General features: G+C 46.6%; 1 protein-coding gene across 8 annotated transcripts in view; it reads left to right on the forward strand.

The window, feature by feature from the left end:
* The first annotated feature begins 2,472 nt into the window (after positions 1-2,472).
* The window catches only part of CRYL1 (crystallin lambda 1), a 140,894-nt gene continuing 123,920 nt past the window's right edge, over positions 2,473-19,446 (forward strand). For 7 of the 8 annotated variants that reach the window (XR_012091704.1, XR_012091708.1, XR_012091706.1 and 4 more), the window contains exons 1-2: positions 2,473-2,594; positions 13,511-13,618. Coding sequence is in view for 3 of the 8 variants with exons in the window: in XM_008021667.3 (XP_008019858.3) it covers positions 2,554-2,594; positions 13,511-13,618 (149 nt within the window). In the remaining 5 variants the exon portion in view is untranslated. Of the gene's footprint in view, positions 2,595-2,625; positions 3,000-13,510; positions 13,619-19,446 lie in introns of those variants that run through there. The other variant, XM_008021664.3, reaches the window with a different exon arrangement.

The raw sequence follows: 19,446 nt of genomic DNA on the forward strand, positions 1-19,446 counted from the left end.
GTTTCAGGTCACATTTGAAATACCAGTGGCATGAATCTGAGGCCATTTCAGAGGGCGGAACTGGAAAATACTCTTTTTTATTTTTGAGAGACAGGATCTCGTTCTGCTGCCCAGGCTGGAGTGCAATGGCAGGATCATAGCTCACTGCAGCCTCAAACTCCTAGGATTAAAGGATCCTCCTACCTCAGCCTCCCGAGTACTTGGGACTACAGGTATGTGCCATTACACCTGGCTAGTTCTTCAAAAAAATGTTTTTATGGTTTTTTTTTTTTTTTGAGACGGAGTTTCGTTCTTGTTGCCTAGGCTAGAGTGCAATGCCGCAATCGGCTCATCGCAGCCTCCACCTACTGTGTTCAAAAGATTCTCCTGCCTCAGTCTCCTGAGTAGCTGGGGTTACAAGCATGCACTACCATGCCTGGCTAATTTTGTATTTTTATTAGAGATGGGGTTTTGCCATGTTGGTCAGGCTGGTCTTGAACTCCTGACCTCAGGTATCCACCCACTTCATCCTCCCAAAGTGCTGGAATTACAGGCATAAGCCACTGTGCCCAGCCCCCAAATTTTTATTTGTAGAAATGGGGTCTTGCTATGTTGCCTAGGCTGGTCTCAAACTCCTGGCTTCTAGCCATCCTCCCACCTTGGCCTCCCAAAGTGCTGGGATTGTTATAGGTGGGAGCCACTGTGCTCAGCCTTATTTATTTATTTATTTATTTATTTAAGACGCAGTCTTGCTCTGTCGCCCAGGCTGGAGTGCAGTGGCACGATCTCGGCTCACTGCAAGCTCTGCCTCCAGGTTCAAGCCACTCTCCTGCCTCAGCCTTCCGAGTAGCTGGGACTATAGGCACCCGCCACCATGCCTGGCTAATTTTTTGTAATTTTAGTAGAGATGGGGTTTCACCGTGTTAGCCAGGACGGTCTCAATCTCCTTACCTTGTGATCCACCTGCCTCGGCCTCCCAAAGTGTTGGGATTACAGGCGTGAGCCAAGTGCCTGGCCTTTTTTTTTTTTTTTTTTAAAGTGTCAGCTCATATGAATATTTTTGATTCAGTTCTAACATCATTGTGTTTCTCTTTAAACTTTTTGTTTGTATAATTAAACCTTATGTTCTCTTATGGTGAAATCTTCGTGCCAAACAAAATCAAATTTATTTTTGGCTTAACTGAAATACAAAAAAATAAAAAATAAAAATAGTAATACCTGTATTGGTTTGAAAAATAAAACTACCACGTGAAGTTCAAGATTTTCTTTATAGTCCTTTTTGTCGTGAGACTGTATCTCAGTAAGAGTGGTTTCTGGAGTTACTTGTGATTCTCTTGTCATATGGTTGCCTAAGAACATTTTCAGTTTGAAGTGTTGGCATTCAAGCTGTGAGTTCTTAAAAGCTGGCAACTGTGGCCTACTTGTCTTCTCTTGTGGTAATATTGAGCTGTTAAAGGAGTGCATTAATCAATCCTACCTGACTTTGTGAAACAGTGGAAAAACATAAGAAATTCAGCCTCTGAAGTCTGTCCTGTTTCATTTTACCATCATCTGGCCCAATGGCAGCAGCTGAGTATGTGGTTATATGTGCAGTATTTATTTATGGGTTTCTGGGTAGGGTGGGGACTTGGAGAACTTTCCGTCCAGCTAGAGGATTGTAAATGCACCAATCAGTGCTCTGTGTCTAGCTAGAGGATTGTAAATGGACTAATCAATACTCTGTAACATGGACCAATCAGCATGATGTGGGCGGGGACAGATAAAATATTGGTTTTATTTTTCAAACCAATACAGGTATTACTATTTTTATTTTTTATTTTTTTGTATTTCAGTTAAGCCAAAAATAAATTTGATTTTGTTTGGCATGAAGATTTCACCATAAGAGAACATAAGGTTTAATTATACAAACAAAAAGTTTAAAGAGAAACACAATGATGTTAGAACTAAATCAAAAATATTCATATGAGCTGACACTTAAAAAAAAAAAAGCCCAGCCCCGGGCTCCAAGGCGGCCAGGAGTCAGGGCACCAGGGCATTTCCTCTTTCCGACACAGGAACCCACTGCGGCGCGTGCTCCGCGGGGGATTCAGCCGCGTCCTGCCGCCGCGCAGATGAGCGCCTCTGGTGTTAACGTGTCGCCGTCCCCGCGCCCAGTGCGCACCTGGCGTCCTTCAGAGACCAGTCAGCGAAGGGGACAGTCTCTGACGGTTTCTCCAGGGCGCTTTAGCGCTACAGCCCGTGCCATCCTGGCCGCGCCCCCTCCTGAGACACGGTGAATGCTGCGCGTCACAGGCGCGTGGGCTTCCCACTTCCCCCAACCCCGACGTGCCCCCGCGCTGGTCCTGGTCCTGCCCCTGCCCACGAGGGTCGGCGAGCGGGGCGTCTCCGGGTGTCTCCGGCCCGCGACGCGCAACCCCCTCCCCCGCCGGGACCGAGCGGCCCCCCAGCCCTCCCCGCCCTCCCGGTCCGCGCGCGCAGCCAATGGGCGCGGGACCCGCCCTCCCCGGAGCGCCCGGCTCGGAGCTCCGCCCGCGCCTGGTCCCAGCGCCCGCGGCCCGCGTCCCCGGCCCAGCCATGGCGTCCTCCGCGGCCGGCTGCGTGGTGATCGTTGGCAGGTAAAGGGCTCCGAGCCGCGCTGCTGCCCCTGGAGCCCGGGGAGACGCCGGGGACGTGGTTCCCGCGTGTGGGGCCCTCGGGGTGGGCGCCGGGTCGCTGTCCCCGCCCCGGCCTCTGGTCCTCCGACGCCCTGCGCCCCCTGCGGCACTGGCGGGCTCGGGGAGCGGCGCGGCTGGCGGAGCTGGGCAGGTGGAGGCGCCCCGCGGAGTTGGGTCTGCTCACCCGGAGCCGGCGTTGCAGGAGGTTCCGAGGCTGACCGCGCAGGCCGCGGCGCCCGCGGCTCCCGGACCCTGTCGAATGTCGCCGCGCCTGCCCGCAGGTCCCCAGAGAAGTGCCAGGCACCGTGTTGAACGAAACGAATTCTGGCTCATCCTGCGACGACTGTGCTCTCATCCCCTTTACGAGTGAGAACACTGAGACTAAGCAGGGTAGCTAAGGTCACAGCGTTCCGTGACGGAGACGGGACTAGCCCCGCAGGGAGGGTGACGGCGCCGTCCTGTCCGCGACCAGGTCGCTGGAGGCCGCGGCAGGTGTTAGGCGAACACACAGGCCGCGCTATTTCCTGGGCGAGGCGCTGTTTCCAGAGGAGAGGTGGGGGCGGTTGAGCCCGGACGGTTCGCTAAGCGTGTCCATTTACAGCCCGAATTCTACCCAAACTGATTTCTACCGTGTGCTTCCCCCAACACCCCCACCCCCCACGTTTACAATCCTTGCTATTTTTAGTTTTTAAAAAGGGTCATTTGTGTGCACCTTTCTTTGGCCAGCTGTTAGCAGCAATCTATAAGCATGTTAATACTTGCTATTGATAGTTAAAAGCGCAGTTTTGGTGACTGCTGTTGAGGTGTTGGCCTGCCCCCGACTCCGCCCCCCATCAGTGTACAACCCGGTGTGGAGACCACTTCCAGCGTCAGGGTGTTTCCTTCCCATTGAAGGAAGGCGTCAGATTCCTTGTTGTCAGCCTTCTTGTCTCCAGAGCAGTGAAGTTAACTGTGCCTTTGTTCTTTCGGGCCCATGGGTGCCCGTGGTTGAATAGTGAAGGCATATTAAAAAGTGCACTTTGGGCCGCGCGCGGTTGCTCACACCTGTAATCCCAGCATGTTGGGAGGCCGAGGCGGGCGGATCATCTGTGGTCAGGAGTTCGAGACCAGCCTGACCAACATGGAGAAACCCTGTCTCTACTAAAAATACAAAATTAATCGGGCGTGGGGGCTCATGCCTGTAGTCCCAGCTACTCTGGAGGCTGAGGCAGGAGAGTCCCTTGTACCGGGGAGGCGGAGGTTGTGGTGAGCCGAGATCGTGCCACTGCACTGCAGCCTGGGCAATAAGACCCAAACTCCGTCTGGGGGAAAAAAAAAAAAGTGTACTTTGTACAGGTGGTGGTAGTTACCTCTGTCTTGCATTTTATTAATAGTTAATTTTTTTATCAGAGTTTATGTGTGTGTATATATATACACACACACACTCATCTATATACAGTTTTCTAAATGCATGGGTGCGCGCGTGCGCGCCAGCACACACACACACACACACACACACAATTTTAATAGGATAGGGTCTCGCTCTGTTGTCCAGGCTGGAGTGCAGTGGCACCATCATGGTGGATCTCAACCTTCCAGACTCAAGCCATCCTCCCACAGCAGGCATGTGTCGCTATACCCGGCTGATTTTTAAAATGTTTGGGTAGAGATGGGGTCTCACCATCTTGCCCTGGCTGGTCTTGAACTCCTGGGTCCAAGCGCTTTGACCTCCCAAAGTGTCGGGATTACAGATGTGAGCCACCTTGCCTGGCCTTGTATAGCTCCATCATGCCTTGAAGTAGTGTTATGTATGCACCTAATACATGTGACGTAAAATTTTAGTTGATCGTGCAGTTATCTGGCTGTGGGTGGCTCAGTCTACTGAGGAGAAGCTGCAGTTGACAGTTTACTTCTGATTCCTTGAGGGATGTTGATAAGGAATTTGAGAAAGGCTGCCAAACTTTAAGGACCACATTATTCTCTGGTGCCTCTGCTCATTTCTTTGTTTTCTGGTGTGAAAATCCTGTCTTTCCCCTACTCTCAGCACCTCAGCACACACCCAGCTCTGCCTCTGGGACAGTACTGGTTTCTTCCCTTCCTCCTTACCACCCTTCTTTCTCTTCCCTCTATTTCTTTCCTGGCCCCACAGGTGATTCCAAGGAACACCCACTTAACATCTAGGGCTTGGGGAATGTAAATTAATTTGCCAAAACCTGGTTCAGTTTCATTCTTAGGTTTCAACAGATCAAAATATACATATTTCAATTTCAGGAGCATATTGTGTTTTCAGCTTTCCTTATCGATTTATAGATTTCCTCTTGAAAGTACCTGCTAGGAATACAGTCCCACTAAATTCTTTCCCACTGATCTTTTCCCAAAGTTCACTCTTCCTTAGGGCCACTTAGCTGTCCTATAAACATCCAGGGCAAGTGCCTTCAGAATGGTGAGGACTTGAAAGAGGATGAGAGAAATCCTTTGGGCCTAGGGCTGCAGGAAAATCTGGCAGTGATAACTTTTAAAAATGGGAGAAGTCGGGGCATGGTGGCTCATGCCTGTAATCCCAGCACTTTGGGAGGCCTAGGAGGGCGGATCGCCTGAGGTCAGGGGTTGGAGACCAGCCTGGCCAACATGGCGAGATCCCGTCTCTACTAAAATTACAAAAAGTAGCCAGGCGTGGTGGCACATGCCTGTAATCCCAGCTACTCAGGAGGCTGAGGCAGGAGAATCGCCTGAACTCAGGAGGCGAAGGTTGCAGTGAACCAAGATCACACCACTGTACTCCAGCCTGGGGACAGAGTGAGGCTCTGTCACAAAAAAAAAAAAAAGAAAAGAAAAAAAGGAGTAGAAATGGGTACCATGAAGATAAGTTTGCATTGGAGTAGTGTTCTAAGGCTTTCATTTTGTTAGCCTTACCTTTATAAAACACTGTATTTCTCAGTCACTAAAATGTGAGTTCTGTATTGTATGCACACTACAAGATTCAGCCTGTAGCCCTTGAGCTTGTTTAGACACAAAATGTTCCTGGTGCGGGGCCTGCCCTTTCTCCTGTCCTGCTTTTTACGGGGCACCCTTCTTCAGGATCAAGCTCAGGGACTATCTCCTCCAGGAAAAGTTCTGCTTCTGGGATTTTCCCCTAAGGGTAGAAACCATATTGTTGCCATTTGTATCCACCATGCCTGGTCCCAGTAGACAGATATTTGAGCATTGGTAACAGAGACTGCTTTTTTTTAATTGATGTGCCTTGTGAAGGGCTTGGTAGTATGTTGTTTTATATCAAGAAAAACATCCCATAAACTAGAAAGGCAAAAAAGAAAGGCATCCTATAAACTAGAATCTCCTTTTTTTTTTTTTTAATTCCAAAATTTTGTTTGGGGTGATTGTACTTTTTTTTTTTGAGATGGATTCTTGCTCTGTCAGGCTCAGGCTGAAGTGCAGTGGCACCGTCTCAGCTCACTGCAACCTCTACCTTCCGGGTTCAAGCAATTCTCCTGCCTCAGCCTCCCAAGTAGCTCGGACTACAGGCACACACCACCATGCCTGGCTAATTTTCGTATTTTTAATAGAGACTGCGTTTCTCCATGTTAGCCAGGCTGGTCTCGAACTCCTGGCCTCAAGTGATCTGCCCATCCTGGCCTCCCAAAGTGCGAGATTACAGGTGTGAACCACTACACCCGGCCTGTGCATTTTTTATAAGAAACTTTCTGAGGCATGAATTTTCTTTGAAGTGCTGTTCTAGATATTTTCCTGCTAATTTTTGCACACATACACAGCAAACCCTAGGATGCCCCCCTTGCCTTTTGAGTCAGCTTAGGCACTAATTGTACCCTTTGCAGGAGTTACTTAATAGCTCTTTCTGGCAAAATTTCCATAGTAGACTTAGATCATGAGTGAAGGAAAAGTTTTACTTCAGTTTTTAACCCAGTAAATAAATAACTATAGCTGGAAAGGTACTTTCAAATGTATCTAAAGTGAATTTATTCAAAATTAAGTGACATTAATGATAGAATGGAAGCAATTGTATCACTTTTCTCCCTTGCTGCTTTGCAATGTTCATACATGTTCATCTGCATTCACCTTTTGTATTACCCATTAAGATTCATGAATTCTGAAGCTTTAAGGTTCGAAAGGAGGCCAATCAGATGTCACAAGCTCTCAGGACAGGAAGTTAATTATTCTTGGGCCTGATGTCAGGTAGTATTGGGGAACAATACTGAGGGAAACCTGAAACAGAACCTGAGGGAAACCAAGGCAGGGAACTTGCCAGCTCTGGGGCTGTGCAGTCTGGTCCCTGTGCCTCGCTGCGGCTTCCTTTGCTCTGTAGATTCCCTCTCCTTGTACTTGCTCACTTTCCTTCCCTTTGACTTTATCTTGCACATCACTGCCAACCCTAAGGTTACACTCTTTCAAGTATAGTGCCTCTTACTGACTTTTTTTCCTGCATTTTGGGTCCAGTTTTCAGGAGAGGAAACCCAGTGGTCTCAGCTCTGCGCATCCCAGGCTGCAGATGGCGCGGGGTGCTCCTAAGCCAGTTGATTGGCTACTTTGGGTCACGTGTCCAATCCATGTCCAATCAGCAGTGACTGCGTGTGTGGGCGTGAAGGGCGGGGGCGGGGAAGGACACAGGCTGGTCTGCAGGAGTCCGCGGTCTGCTCTGGGTCCTCTGCAATGAAGGGGCCAATCTCAAGACTGAAAGAGAAGTGGGGCCCTGTCCAATCACCTGATATTTGATGCCAGAATCCCTGCCGATGGTTACCCTCCCTCAGGTCAGATACTTGCGGTTCCAAGGATTTGCTGCCTGATTACAGGGGCTGCCTTTCCCTGAGCGACAGCAGCTTCAGGGTAAGACCCAGGCCATGGAAGCAGGTGCATTAGCCCCAGACCAAAGTGCCACGCTGCCTCCCGCCTGATTGCTTCCCCTCTCCAGGGTTCAGACCCTGCAGCCAGCAAACATACAGATGTTCCCTGCAAACAGAAAAGCACCCTCTCTCGACCCCATTTTTCCCTCTGGTAATTGCCACATTGCTCCTCAAAACTTAATAAAGTTATCCATATTGTCTCCAGTTTCTTTCTTCCTATCCATATTCTCTCTCTTAACTTTGTATTATGGAAACATTTTCAAACTGTGTTAAAGTTGAGAGAACAGTACAATGAACCCTAAGGTACCTTCTCCCACCCCCTCAACTTCAACAATTATTAACACATGCCTTATCTGGTTTCAGTTATTCTCCCTTCTCTGGATTGTTCTGGAAACAAATGCCAGGCATTGAATCATTTCATCTGTAAATATGTCAGCACGTATAGTATCTAAGATATGGACTGTTTTAAAAATATATAACCACAATAGCCTCATGGTGTGTAAAACATTAACACAATTCCTTAATATCTTCATGTAATATCTTTAAATATCTCTTCCATATTCAAGAGTTCCCTGATTAACTTTTCTAAATACTTGGTTTGATTGATTTAGGGTCTAAATAAGGCCCACATGTTATATTTAGTCAGTAAGATTTGTTAGCTCTTTCAATCTATAGATTCTCCATCCCTCTCTGGTTTTGTGAAAATTTTCTTGCAGTTTATCTGTTGAAGAATTTGAGTCATTTGCCCTGTAAAATTTCCCATATTCTAGGTTTTGCTGAATGTATCCTTTCCCTCCCCTCCCCTCCCCTCCCCTCCCCTTCCCTTCCCTTCCCAAGACGGGGTCTCACTATGTTGCCCAGGCTGGTCTTAAACTCCTGGGTGCAAGCCATCCACCTGCCTCAGCCTCCTAAAGTGCTGGGATTACAGGCGTGAGCCACTGCACCCAACCCCTGTAGTGTCATTTATCATGTTCCACCGTCCGTTCATTTCCTGAAACTGGTAGTTAGGGCTAAAGGCTCATTTTCTCTTAAACTTACCCTGGGCAGTCTTTCATCAAGCCCACAAATCTGCTCTTGTCGTGGTCCCCACCCCCGTTCATCTTGCGAAGCCCAATGGTCAGTCCTCAGTTCAAGTATTCATCAGCAGCGTTTGATGCAGATGGCAGCTCCCTTCACTTCCCTGACCACACTCCCCCACCTGCCTCACTAGCGCTCCCTTTGTCCCCATATTCCCCATTAAAGTTGGAGTGTCCCAAGGCTGAATCCTTGGACTTCTTTATCGACATTCACTTTCTTCGAGATCTTACCCAGTCACACACTTTTAAATACCACATCTATACAGTAAATCCCAAATTAATATCCCAGCCCAGCCCTTGGCTCTGAACCTGGATACTTATAGCCAGTGATTTGCTAGACCCACCCCTTAGCATTTCTCACTGAAAACATCCCATTTTGAACGGATTTTCCCTCCTAACATCTGCTCTGTTGCTAGTCTTTCCCAGAAGAGTTAGTGACATCTCCATCCTTCCTTGTCCAAAAGAAACTTGGCACTGTCCTCCATTTTTCTTTTTCTCACACCCACATGCAACTCACGAGCAATTCTTCTTGGCTGTACTGTGAAAATATTGCATCTTCATTTCTCAGCTGACCACTTTCCAGCACCCGCTCTGCCTCCGTCCTGGTCCTGCCTCCCATCACATTGGGCACCAGTCTCCTGACACCCAGCTGGTCTCCTAACTTCCATCTTTGCCCATCTTTGCCCATCTGCAGTATATTCTTAGTAAGGCAACTAGAATGTCCCTTTAAAAACAGAAGTCAGATGATATCTTTTGTCTACAACCTTCTATTAGCCAACTGTCTCACTCATTAAAACCCAAAATCCGTCCCTTGCTTCTGAGGTGCCATGAAATGGGCTCAGCACTCTCTCCTTCCCTTTGACCTCATTGTCCCTCCTTCCTCTCCCCCCACCGCCCCTCCAGCAGAGCACCAGCCTTGCTGATCGGGACCAGCTGGGCAAACAGACTCTGCCAGGAACACTTGCAGAAATACACTCATGGCTTGGCCCCTTACCTCCTTTGCTAAAATGTCACCTTCCCAGTGAGACAGTCCCTGGTGGTGCTTTTAACATTTCTCTGCCTCCCAGTCCCTACTCCCCTGCTTTCTTTCTCCCTAGTGCTTTTGCTTATTTAGTTTGTTTTCTGTCTACCTACTATGAGCTCCTTGAGGTCAGGAACTGGGCAGTGCCTGCACATCATAGGTGCCCTTTACGTATTTCCTTGGTGAGTCATTGTTGCCTTCTGATTAACCCCATGGCAAGAGCTAGCTGACTGTTATCTCGTATTTGTCACTTGATAACCGTGGCTTTTTCACATTTATTTAGCCTCTACAACGTGCCAGGAATATGAGAGTGAGTGCTAGTGCATAGAGTTTACCCTGTTGAACAAACAAATCCATACAGCTCACTAGCATTGCTTTTTTTTTTTTTTGAGACGGAGTCTCGCTCTGTCGCCCAGCCTGGAGTGCAGTGGTGGGATCTCAGCTCACTGCAAGCTCCGCCTCCCGGGTTCACGCCATTCTTCCACCTGAGCCTGCGGAGTAGCTGGGACTACAGGCGCCGCCACCATGCCCAGCTAATTTTTTGTGTTTTTAGTAGAGACGGGGTTTCACCGTGTTAGCCAGGGTGGTCTCGATCTCCTGACCTCGTGATCCACCTGCCTCGGCCTCCCAGAGTGCTGGGATTACAGGCACGAGCCAGCGTGCCCGGCCGCTAACATTGTTTTTTTATTTTAAACTTCACTATGCAAAATTTACTTTTCTTTTTTGAGACGGAGTTTTGCTCTTGTTGCCCAGGCTGGAGAGCAGTGGTGTGATCTCAGCTCACTGCAACCTCTACCTCCTAAGTTCAAGCAATTCTCCTGCCTCAGCCTCCAGAGCAGCTGGGATTACAGGTGTGTGCCACCACTCCTGGCTAATTTGTGTATTTTTAGTAGAGACGGAGTTTCACCGTGTTGGCCAGACTGGTCTTGAATTCCTGACCTCAGATGATCCACCCGCCTTGGTCTCCCAAAGTGCTGGGATTATAGGTGTGAGCCATGGCACCCAGCCACAAAGATTTCAAAATCCAAAAACAATTTGCAATCTGAAATACTGGGCCCGAGCATTTTGAATAAGGCCCACTCGGCCTGTACTGCATTTGTCATCTGCTCCTGTCTCTCCATCCACTCCCAGGCTTGCATGCCCATATAAGGTGGGTGCCAGAGGTAGAATTTTTTTCAGAGTTTTGTCCCAGGGTAAAGACTGTATTGAGAAAATTGACTTTGGGTAGAGCAAGATTACTTTCTGTTTTAGACAGGGTCTTGCTCCGTCGGAGGCTGGAGTACAGTGGCGTGATTGTAGCTCACTGCATACTGCATCCTTGAACTCCTGGGCTCAAGTGATCCTCCTGCCTCAGCCTCCTGAGCAGCTGGGACCACAGGCACGTGCCACTACACCCAGCTAATTTAAATTTTTTTTGTAGAGACGCAGTTTCCCTCTGTTGCCCAGGCTCTTCTTGAAGTTCGGGGTTCCAATTATCCTCCCGCCTCAGCCTCCCAAAGTCCTGGGATTACAGGCATGAGCCAAGCCTGTTCAAGATTGTCTTTTGCTCCGCAGTCCCCAGGAGAACAAAGGCAGGTGCTGAGGCTTGAAGAGGGGCCAGGGAAACTGCGATTGAAATGTTACAAATACATGTTTTCTCCAGGCTAGGGAGAAAGTGCCCACCTGCCTTCTGGTGGGGTAGGTAAGCCTTTCCAACTCAGAGTCATGCTTTTGCAGCGTCAGTTAGTGTTCATTTTTTAAAAAAATGTTTTTTAAACTTTTAAACCACATTTAGCTGTAGTAAAAGACACATAACATACAATTTGCCTTTTTTTTTTTTTTTTTTGAGACGGAGTTTCACTCTTTCACCCAGGCTGGAGTGAAGTGGTGCCATCTCTGCTCACCACAACCTCCCCCGGTGTTCAAGCGATTCTCCTGCCTCGGCCTCCTGAGTAGCTGGGATTACAGGTGCCCGCCACCATACCTGGCTAATTTTTGTATTTTTAGTAGAGACGGGGTTTCACCGTGTTGGCCAGGCTGGTCTCGAACTCCTGACCTCAGGTGATCCACCTGCCTCAGCCTCCAAAATTGCTGGGATTATGGGTGTGAGCCACTGTGCCCGGCCCAATTTGCCATTTTAACAGTTCTTAGTGTACAGTTGAGTAGTGTTAAGTATGTTCCCATTGTTGTGCAACCAATCTCCAGAACTTTTCATCTTGCAGAATTAAAACTTTGTACCCATTGAACAACAGCTGCTCGTTTCCCCCAGCCCCAGCCCCTGGCATCCACCCTTCTAGCTTTCTGTCTCTATAGGTGCCTCAGGTAAGTGGAATCGTTGTCATTTTGTGACTGGCTTATTTCATTTAGCGAAATGTCCTCAAGGTTCATCTGTGTTGTGTCATGTGTCGTTTCTTTTTGGGGCTGAGTTAGTGTTTATTCTTAAAAGCCTAAGACTCTGAACATAGACAGCTGTTCTTTGCATTCACACCTTAAGGCAGCTCCCTACATTATGCCAAATGTGACATTTGTTTCCCCTTCACCCTTCTGCTCAACTAAATTTAAGTATTATTATTATTATTAACTATTATTATTCACTGGCTCCATCCACTCTTAGGAAAATTTAAGTATTATTGCTTTACATTTTTATGGCAGGAGTTGGTTGTCAAAGCATGTTTACAAACATCTATTTTTAATAACAGCAATACTGAGCTGTAATTCACCCATTTAAAGTGTACAATTCAGTGGTTTTAGTATATTCACAAGGTTGTGCATCCATCACCACAATCAATTTTACAACATGCTCATCATTCCAAACCTTGGACCCACTAGCTATCACTCTTCACTCCTTCCTCCCCTAGCCCTGGGCAACCACAAATCTACTTCCTGTCTCTGGATATGTCTATTCCGGACATTTCATAAATGGAGTCATACAATACGAGAACCTTTGTGACTGGCTTCTCCCACTCAGCATGATGCTGTCAGCATTCATCCGTGTGGCATGGATCCGCGTTTCACTCCTTTCACACCTACCTTGTAGGGTTGTTGTAAAGATTAACATAGGTGAGACCTGTGGTATGTTTAATGGTGCCTGGCACCTAATCCATGCAGAAGTGTGGTGGCAGGGGCAGTGGCAGTCATTACTGGGGAGGACAGGGCAGATGCTCTCTCTGTTCTTTTAAGTTAATTAAGTGACTTGCCTAAGACATGGCCAAATGGAAGTTCACTAACAGGTCCTGAGTCTCCACAGTACCCTGCTACCTCCTGACTGTAATATTTTGTTTCAGCGTGTGAGACGCGATAAATACCTGAGATGCTGCGGGCTCCGTGTGGGATATGAGTACCAGCACCGGAGTTGAGGGCTCAGGGGCTCCTGGGTGGAAACAGTTAACATTTAAAATAAATAATGTTATCAAAATTTGTACTTAAAAAAATGCAAACATAATATTCCTACATACTTATGGGGTACCTGTGATATTTTGTTACATGCATAGAATGTGTAATGATCAAGTCAGGGTACTTAGCACACCCACCACCTTTAACATTTATCATTTCTGTGTGCTGGGAACGTTTCAAATCTTCTAGCTGTTCTGAAATACACAACAGTTGTTGTTACCTTTAGTTACCCTAGGTGCTGTCGAACTCTAGAACTTACTTTTTCTATTAACTGTATGTTTGCACCCATTCACCAACCTCTTCCTCCCTCTCCTACCCCCGTCCAGCCTCTGTTAACCATCACTCTATTCTCCACCTTCATCAGATCAACATTTTTAGCTTTCGCATGAGTGAGAACATGTGATATTTGTCTTTCTGTGCCTGGTTAAAATGTGTACTTTTAAGATATTTATTAAATATTTTAAGAATAGGATACTGTGTAGTTAAAAAAAAGAAAAAACTCATCCTGGGTTAGGGATGAAAAGCCATTCAATTATTAAATTAACTTGAATCCTTTCTTTTATCTCCCTTTAGTGGAGTCATTGGGCGAAGCTGGGCCATGCTGTTTGCCGGTGGAGGCTTCCAGGTGAAACTCTATGACATTGAGCAACAGCAGATAAGGAACGCCCTGGAAAGCATCAGGTGGGCCAGCCGCGCTCTCCTGGAGGAATGGAAGTGGGTCTGTTTCTCTCAGTTGGTCTCGTTCGTCATCTCCTCAAGGCTGTGAGGACCTGTGATGTCACGTTTTCGTCTGATGGTTACTGTAGTGCCTCTGAGTTGGTAAAGGTCAGGCCTACAGTGGCGAGAATGTGAATTCATTCTGGGAAAGGGCTCCCGTGGGGGAGGAAAGGACCCTTCTGGCTGAGAGGATCTGCATCAAGCATGAGTGACTTTGCAGCTTCTCTGGCTGTTTGCCCCAGGGCCGGAGGGTTGGGGTTTCCTGCTTCCATCCAGGCAGGAGGAACTCCCTTCCAGCATGTGACAGCCATAGCTGCAGGGGCATTACAGTTTAGGAACAGAGGTCCCGCAGCTTGTTTTGACCTGTTGATGGTAATGGTAGGGCCCAATGACAACATCCTGAATTTTAGTTAGAGGTTTGGCACTCTTGTGAGAGGACAGAACTGGAGCTGCTTATGTGGTTATGATGAACTGTGACAGTGGTACTAGTTAAAGGTGTGAGAGTGGATGAACTCCCCAAATGCCGAGTGCTGAGAATGCGGAGGGCTGTTTGTAGTCACAGGAACCAAAGAAAGGCTGCGAGTGAGGGAGGTCAAGGACGGGGGGAAGGCGCCATCGCAGCGGGCCCAGAAGCAAAGGCACTGGCATGAGGCATCCGCACTGCATGGCATGTCCCCGTGCGGTGCCGTCCCGGAACCAGGTTCTGACCATCTCAGACATGCGTTAGCTGGTTATTATCCTCATTTGGAGGATATCCATGAATATATAACTTGCATTTGCATTTTTGTGCAATAAAAATAAGCTTACTTTATTGTCTACATTTTGAAAAGACTAATATGTAGGGTATGATGTTAAACTATAGGCATTAAGAAATTATGTACCCTAATCCAGTGTTGTTTTAGAACCTGAACACAGAGAAGTTGATTAAGAACCTGAACACAGAGAAGTTAAGTTACTTCTTCCATATTGTTACAAATAGTCAATGCCAGGGTAAAATGTCAATCTAAAAAACAAAAACCTTGGCCAGGCCTGGTAGCTCACACCTGTAATCCCAGCACTTTGGGAGGCTGAGGTGGGAGGATCACTTGAGGCCAGGAGTTCAAGACCAGGGTGGGCAACATAGTGAGACCCTGTCTCTAGAGAAAAGAAGAAAAAAATAGCCAGTGTGTTGGCACCCATCTAGCTAGTAGTCCTAGCTACTCAGGAGGCTGAGGGAGAAGGATTGCTTGAGCCCAGTAGTTCCAGGCTACAGTGAGCTATGATTGCACCACTGTACTCCAGACTGGGCAGCAGAGTGAGACTTTGCCTCAACATAAATAAAATAATAAAGTACAAAACCAACCAGACAAAAATCAAACGTAAAACGATCACCAAAAAACCACTCACATAGACTATACTGTTTTGGAAGGAAGGGGACTTGGCGTTTCAGTACCAACTACCTAACAGCCATGTTGTGTTCACTAGGGATACATAGTGGATAATGTAGACCGTCTTTCTTGCCACGGAGCTTATGGCCTAGTAATCTTACTGTATTAAATTCTCATAATCAACCCTTTTGCCTGAGCTCAGGAGTTGGAGACCACCCTGAGCAACATGGTGAAACTCTATCTGTACTAAAATCAACACAATTATCTGGGCATGGTGGCAGGCGCCTGTCATTCCACCTACTCGAGAGGCCGAGGCACGAGAATCACTTGAGCCTGGGAGGCGGAGATTGCAGTGAGCTGAGATCGTGCCACTGCACTCCAGCCTGGGCAACAGAGTGAGACTCTGTCTCAAAAAAAAAAAAAAAAAAAAAAAAAAAAGATTCACTTGGTGTTTAACCTCTATGGATTTGGAGAAATGTATACTGACATGTATCTACCCTTGTAGTATTACACAGAATAATTCCACTGCTCTCAAATTCTTCCTTTCCATCCCTCCCTTCCCCCCTAACCTCTGGCAACCGCTGATCCTTTTACTGTCTCATAGTTTTACCTTTTCCAGAATGTTATATAATTGAAATCATACAGTATGTAGGCTTTGCAGATTGGCTTCTTTTACTTAGTAACATGCATTTAAGTTTCCTCCATGTCTTTTCATGGCTTGAGCTTGAATGATATTGCATTGCCTGGACGTACCACAATTTATCCATTCGCCCACTGAAGATCATCTTGGGTGCTTCCAGCTTTTGGCAATTTTGAATAAAGTTGCTGTAAATTCCATGTGCAGGTTTTTGTGTGGACATAAGTTTCCAGCTCCTCTGTGGGAGTACCAAAGAGCACCACTGGTAGATTGGGGGGTTCTAAGAGGATGGTTAGCTTTATAAGAAATTGCAAAACTGTCTTCCAAAGTGGGTGTCCTATTTTGTGTCCCCACCAACCGTGAAGGGCAGATCCCGTTGCTCTCTATCCTTACCAGCATGTGGTGGTGTCAGTGTTCTGGGTTTTAGCCATTCTAACAGGCATATAATGGTATCTCCTTGGTTTTTTCTTTGTTTTGTTTTGTTTTGTTTTGTTTTTTGAGACGGAGTCTCCCTCTGTAGCCCAGGCTGGAGTGCAATGGCACGATCTCAACTCACTGCAACCTCCACCTCCCAGGTTGAAGTGATTCTCCTGCCTCAGCCTCTGGAGTAGCTGGGATTACAGGTGACCGCCACCACACCCAGCTAATTTTTTTTAAATTTTTAGTAGAGCTGGAGTTTCATCACATTGGCCAGGCTGGTCTCTAACTCCTGACCTCAGGTGATCCCCCCGGCTTGGCCTCCCAAAGTGCTGGGATTACAGATGTGGGCCACCGCGCCTGGCCTAATGGTATCTCCTTGTTTTGACTTGCATTTCTCTGATGACATATGATGTGCAGCGTCTTTTTATATGTTTATTTGCCATCTGCGTATCTTCTTTGAGTACTTTTTAATTTAAAAACATTTTTGGTTAAAGGGGAAACCTTAGAAATTTTTCTTTCTGCATTTGCTGCGACTCTCTGTGTATAAAATCGAGTTTTAGGAAGGATCCTGGGATTTTGAAAAGAGAGGCCCTTCAGGGATTCTGGTTCATCATAGTGCTGGAAGTAGAAGTCTTCAGGTAGTCTTCAAATAAATTTTAAGCCTCAGTAAAAATAGCTCAAACTCATGTAGTCAGGAGAAAAAAAAAAAAAAAACCCTTGATAGAGCACTAATTCTAAAAAAACAAAAATTGTGAGGCAAAAGGATGTTCTCAGATTGAATCAATTTTTTTTTGTTGTTGTTTTTTGAGATGGAATTTTGCTCTTGTTGCCCAGGCTGGAGTGCAATGGCGCAATCTCAGCTCACTGCAACCTCTGCCTCCGAGGTTCAAGCAGCTCTCCTGCCTCGGCCTCCCAAGTAGCTGAGATTACTGGCGCAAGCCACCATGCCTGGTTAATTTTCGTATTTTTAGTAGAGGCAGGGTTCCACCATGTTGCCCAGGCTAGTCTGGAACTCCCAACCTTGGGTGATCCACTCACCTCGGCCTCCCAAAGTGCTGGGATTACAGGTGTGAGCCACTGAGCCTGGCCCAAAATGTTTTTAAAAGGCAAACACAAACAGCTTAATATTTGGTTTTATGGAGGTGATTTAGGGAGCAATAGGAAGTAATTTATTGATAATAAAAAAGCCATTAATTTTATAATTGTAAAGAACGTTAAGGAATTTGTGGTCTTCCTGAGTAAATTACATCTACTTAATTAAATTCATCTTTTATTCCCACATTTGTATATGAAAGAGCATAGCAAGCTCCACTTTGGAAATGGTGGCTGCTAAAAAATGCTTCTCCTTCTGTCCTTGGGGGCTATCCTGGCTTTTCAGGAGGCCTGGACTTTTATTTTATTTTTTATTTGTTTTGAGGCAGTGTCTGGCTCCGTTGCCCAGACTGGAGTGGGGTGGTGTGATCTTGGCTCACTGCAGCCTCCATTTCCTGGGTTCAGTCGATCCTCCCACCTCAGGCTCCTAAGTAGCTGGGATTACCGGCGTGTACTACCACACCTGGCTAATTTTTGTATTGTTTTGTAGTGATGGGGTTTCGCCAAATTGACCAGGCTGGTCTCGAAGTGATCAGCCCACCTCAGCCTCCCAAAGTGCTGGGATTACAGTTGTGAACCGCTGTGCCTGGCCAGGCATGGACTTGTTTTTTTTCTTTTTTTGTTTTTGAGATGGAGTCTCGCTGTGTTGCCCAGGCTGGAGTGAGTGGCGCAGTCTTGGCTCACTGCAAGCTCTACCTCCCGGGTTCACACCATTCTCCTGCCTTAGCCTCCCGAGTAACTAGGACTACAGGTGCCCGCCACCATGCCCAGCTAATGTTTTGTATTTTTAGTAGAGACAGGGTTTCACCATGTTAGCCAGGATGGTCTCGATCTCCTGACCTCGTGATCTGCCCGCCTTGGCCTCCCAAAGTGCTGGGATTACAGGCGTGAGCCACCGCCGGCGTGGACTTTTAATCAGTTTTCTGGTGACAGTATATGCACCAGGTGGGTTTGGAGCTGAGAGACATCAGCTTCATAGCTGGCCCAGTGCTGGAGGAGGAGAGGACCTCCAGGGGAAGAGGAAACCCCTGAATCTCCGATTAGGTCATGTTTTAAGCCAGTCCCAAGTGGACTCCAGATAAGGAGTTGACAAACTGTTTCTGTAAAGACCAGATAATAAATATTGTAGGCTTTGCGGGTCATGTGGTCTCTGTTTCAACCTTTCATTGTAAAGTAAAGGCAGCCATAGACAATCAGTAAACAAGTGGAGGTGGGTATATTCGGATTAACACTGAACTTTGTTCATATAATTTTCCAGAGTCACAAAATATTATTTAAAAATTTTTCCAATTGTTTAAAAATGTAAAAACCATCCTGTATTAGTCTGTTTTCACGCTGCTAATAAAGACATACCTGAGACTGAACAATTTACAAAAGAAAGAGGTTTAATGGATTCATAGTTCCACGTGGCTGGGGGGCCTCACAATCATGGTGGAAGGTGAACGGCACGTCTCACATAGTGGCAGAAAAGAGAACTTGTGCAGGGAAACGCCCCTTTATAAAACCATCAGATCTCGTGAGACTTACTATTATGAGAATAGCATGGGAAAGACCTGTCCCTGTGATTCAATCGTCTCCCACCGGGTCCCTCCTGCAACACATGGGAATTATGGGAGCTACAATTCAAGATGAGATTTGGGTGGGGACACAGCCACACCGTACCACATCCTTATCTCACAGGCCATGTAAAGATTGGAGATGGGCCAGGTTTGGCCTGTGGGCTGTGGTTTGCCCACTCCTGCCATAGACTTTTCAATTCTGTTACCATTTCATCGTTGATCCTGTAAAGCCAATTCTAACCCACTTGTAATGAAGAGAAAATCCCACGGTTCCTAATTGAAAGTCCTTTGTTCTATTTCTTGGGTATTTGTGTTTTAGGCTTTATTTTTAGATGCATCTAAAAATAAGATGCATTGGTGGTCTTCCTAAGTAAATTACATCGACTTAATTAAATTCATCTTTGTTCTATTTCTTGGGGTATTTGTGTCTTAGGCCTTATTTTTAGATGCATCGTTAAAGATTTTTAAAGTCCTTTCAGGCATCAGGACTGATGATGCTGAGTGATGGAGGGTTGTGGGTAAGGATTTTTTTTTTTAAACCTGGTTAAAGGCTTTCCTGTTATCCTACTCTGCTTAATTAAGAGCTCTATTTCTTAATATCATTGGTGCCTGATTAGATTTAACTTTTAGATACTAGTCTGTAAGATTTTTGAACCAGAAAAAGCTAAATAACTTACAACTATTAGCAGTCGTGTTCCAGAAGAAGCAAATGTACTG

The sequence above is a fragment of the Chlorocebus sabaeus genome, chromosome 3 (assembly GCF_047675955.1).
Source record: "Chlorocebus sabaeus isolate Y175 chromosome 3, mChlSab1.0.hap1, whole genome shotgun sequence".
In the NCBI taxonomy this organism is placed as follows: Eukaryota; Metazoa; Chordata; class Mammalia; order Primates; family Cercopithecidae; genus Chlorocebus; species Chlorocebus sabaeus.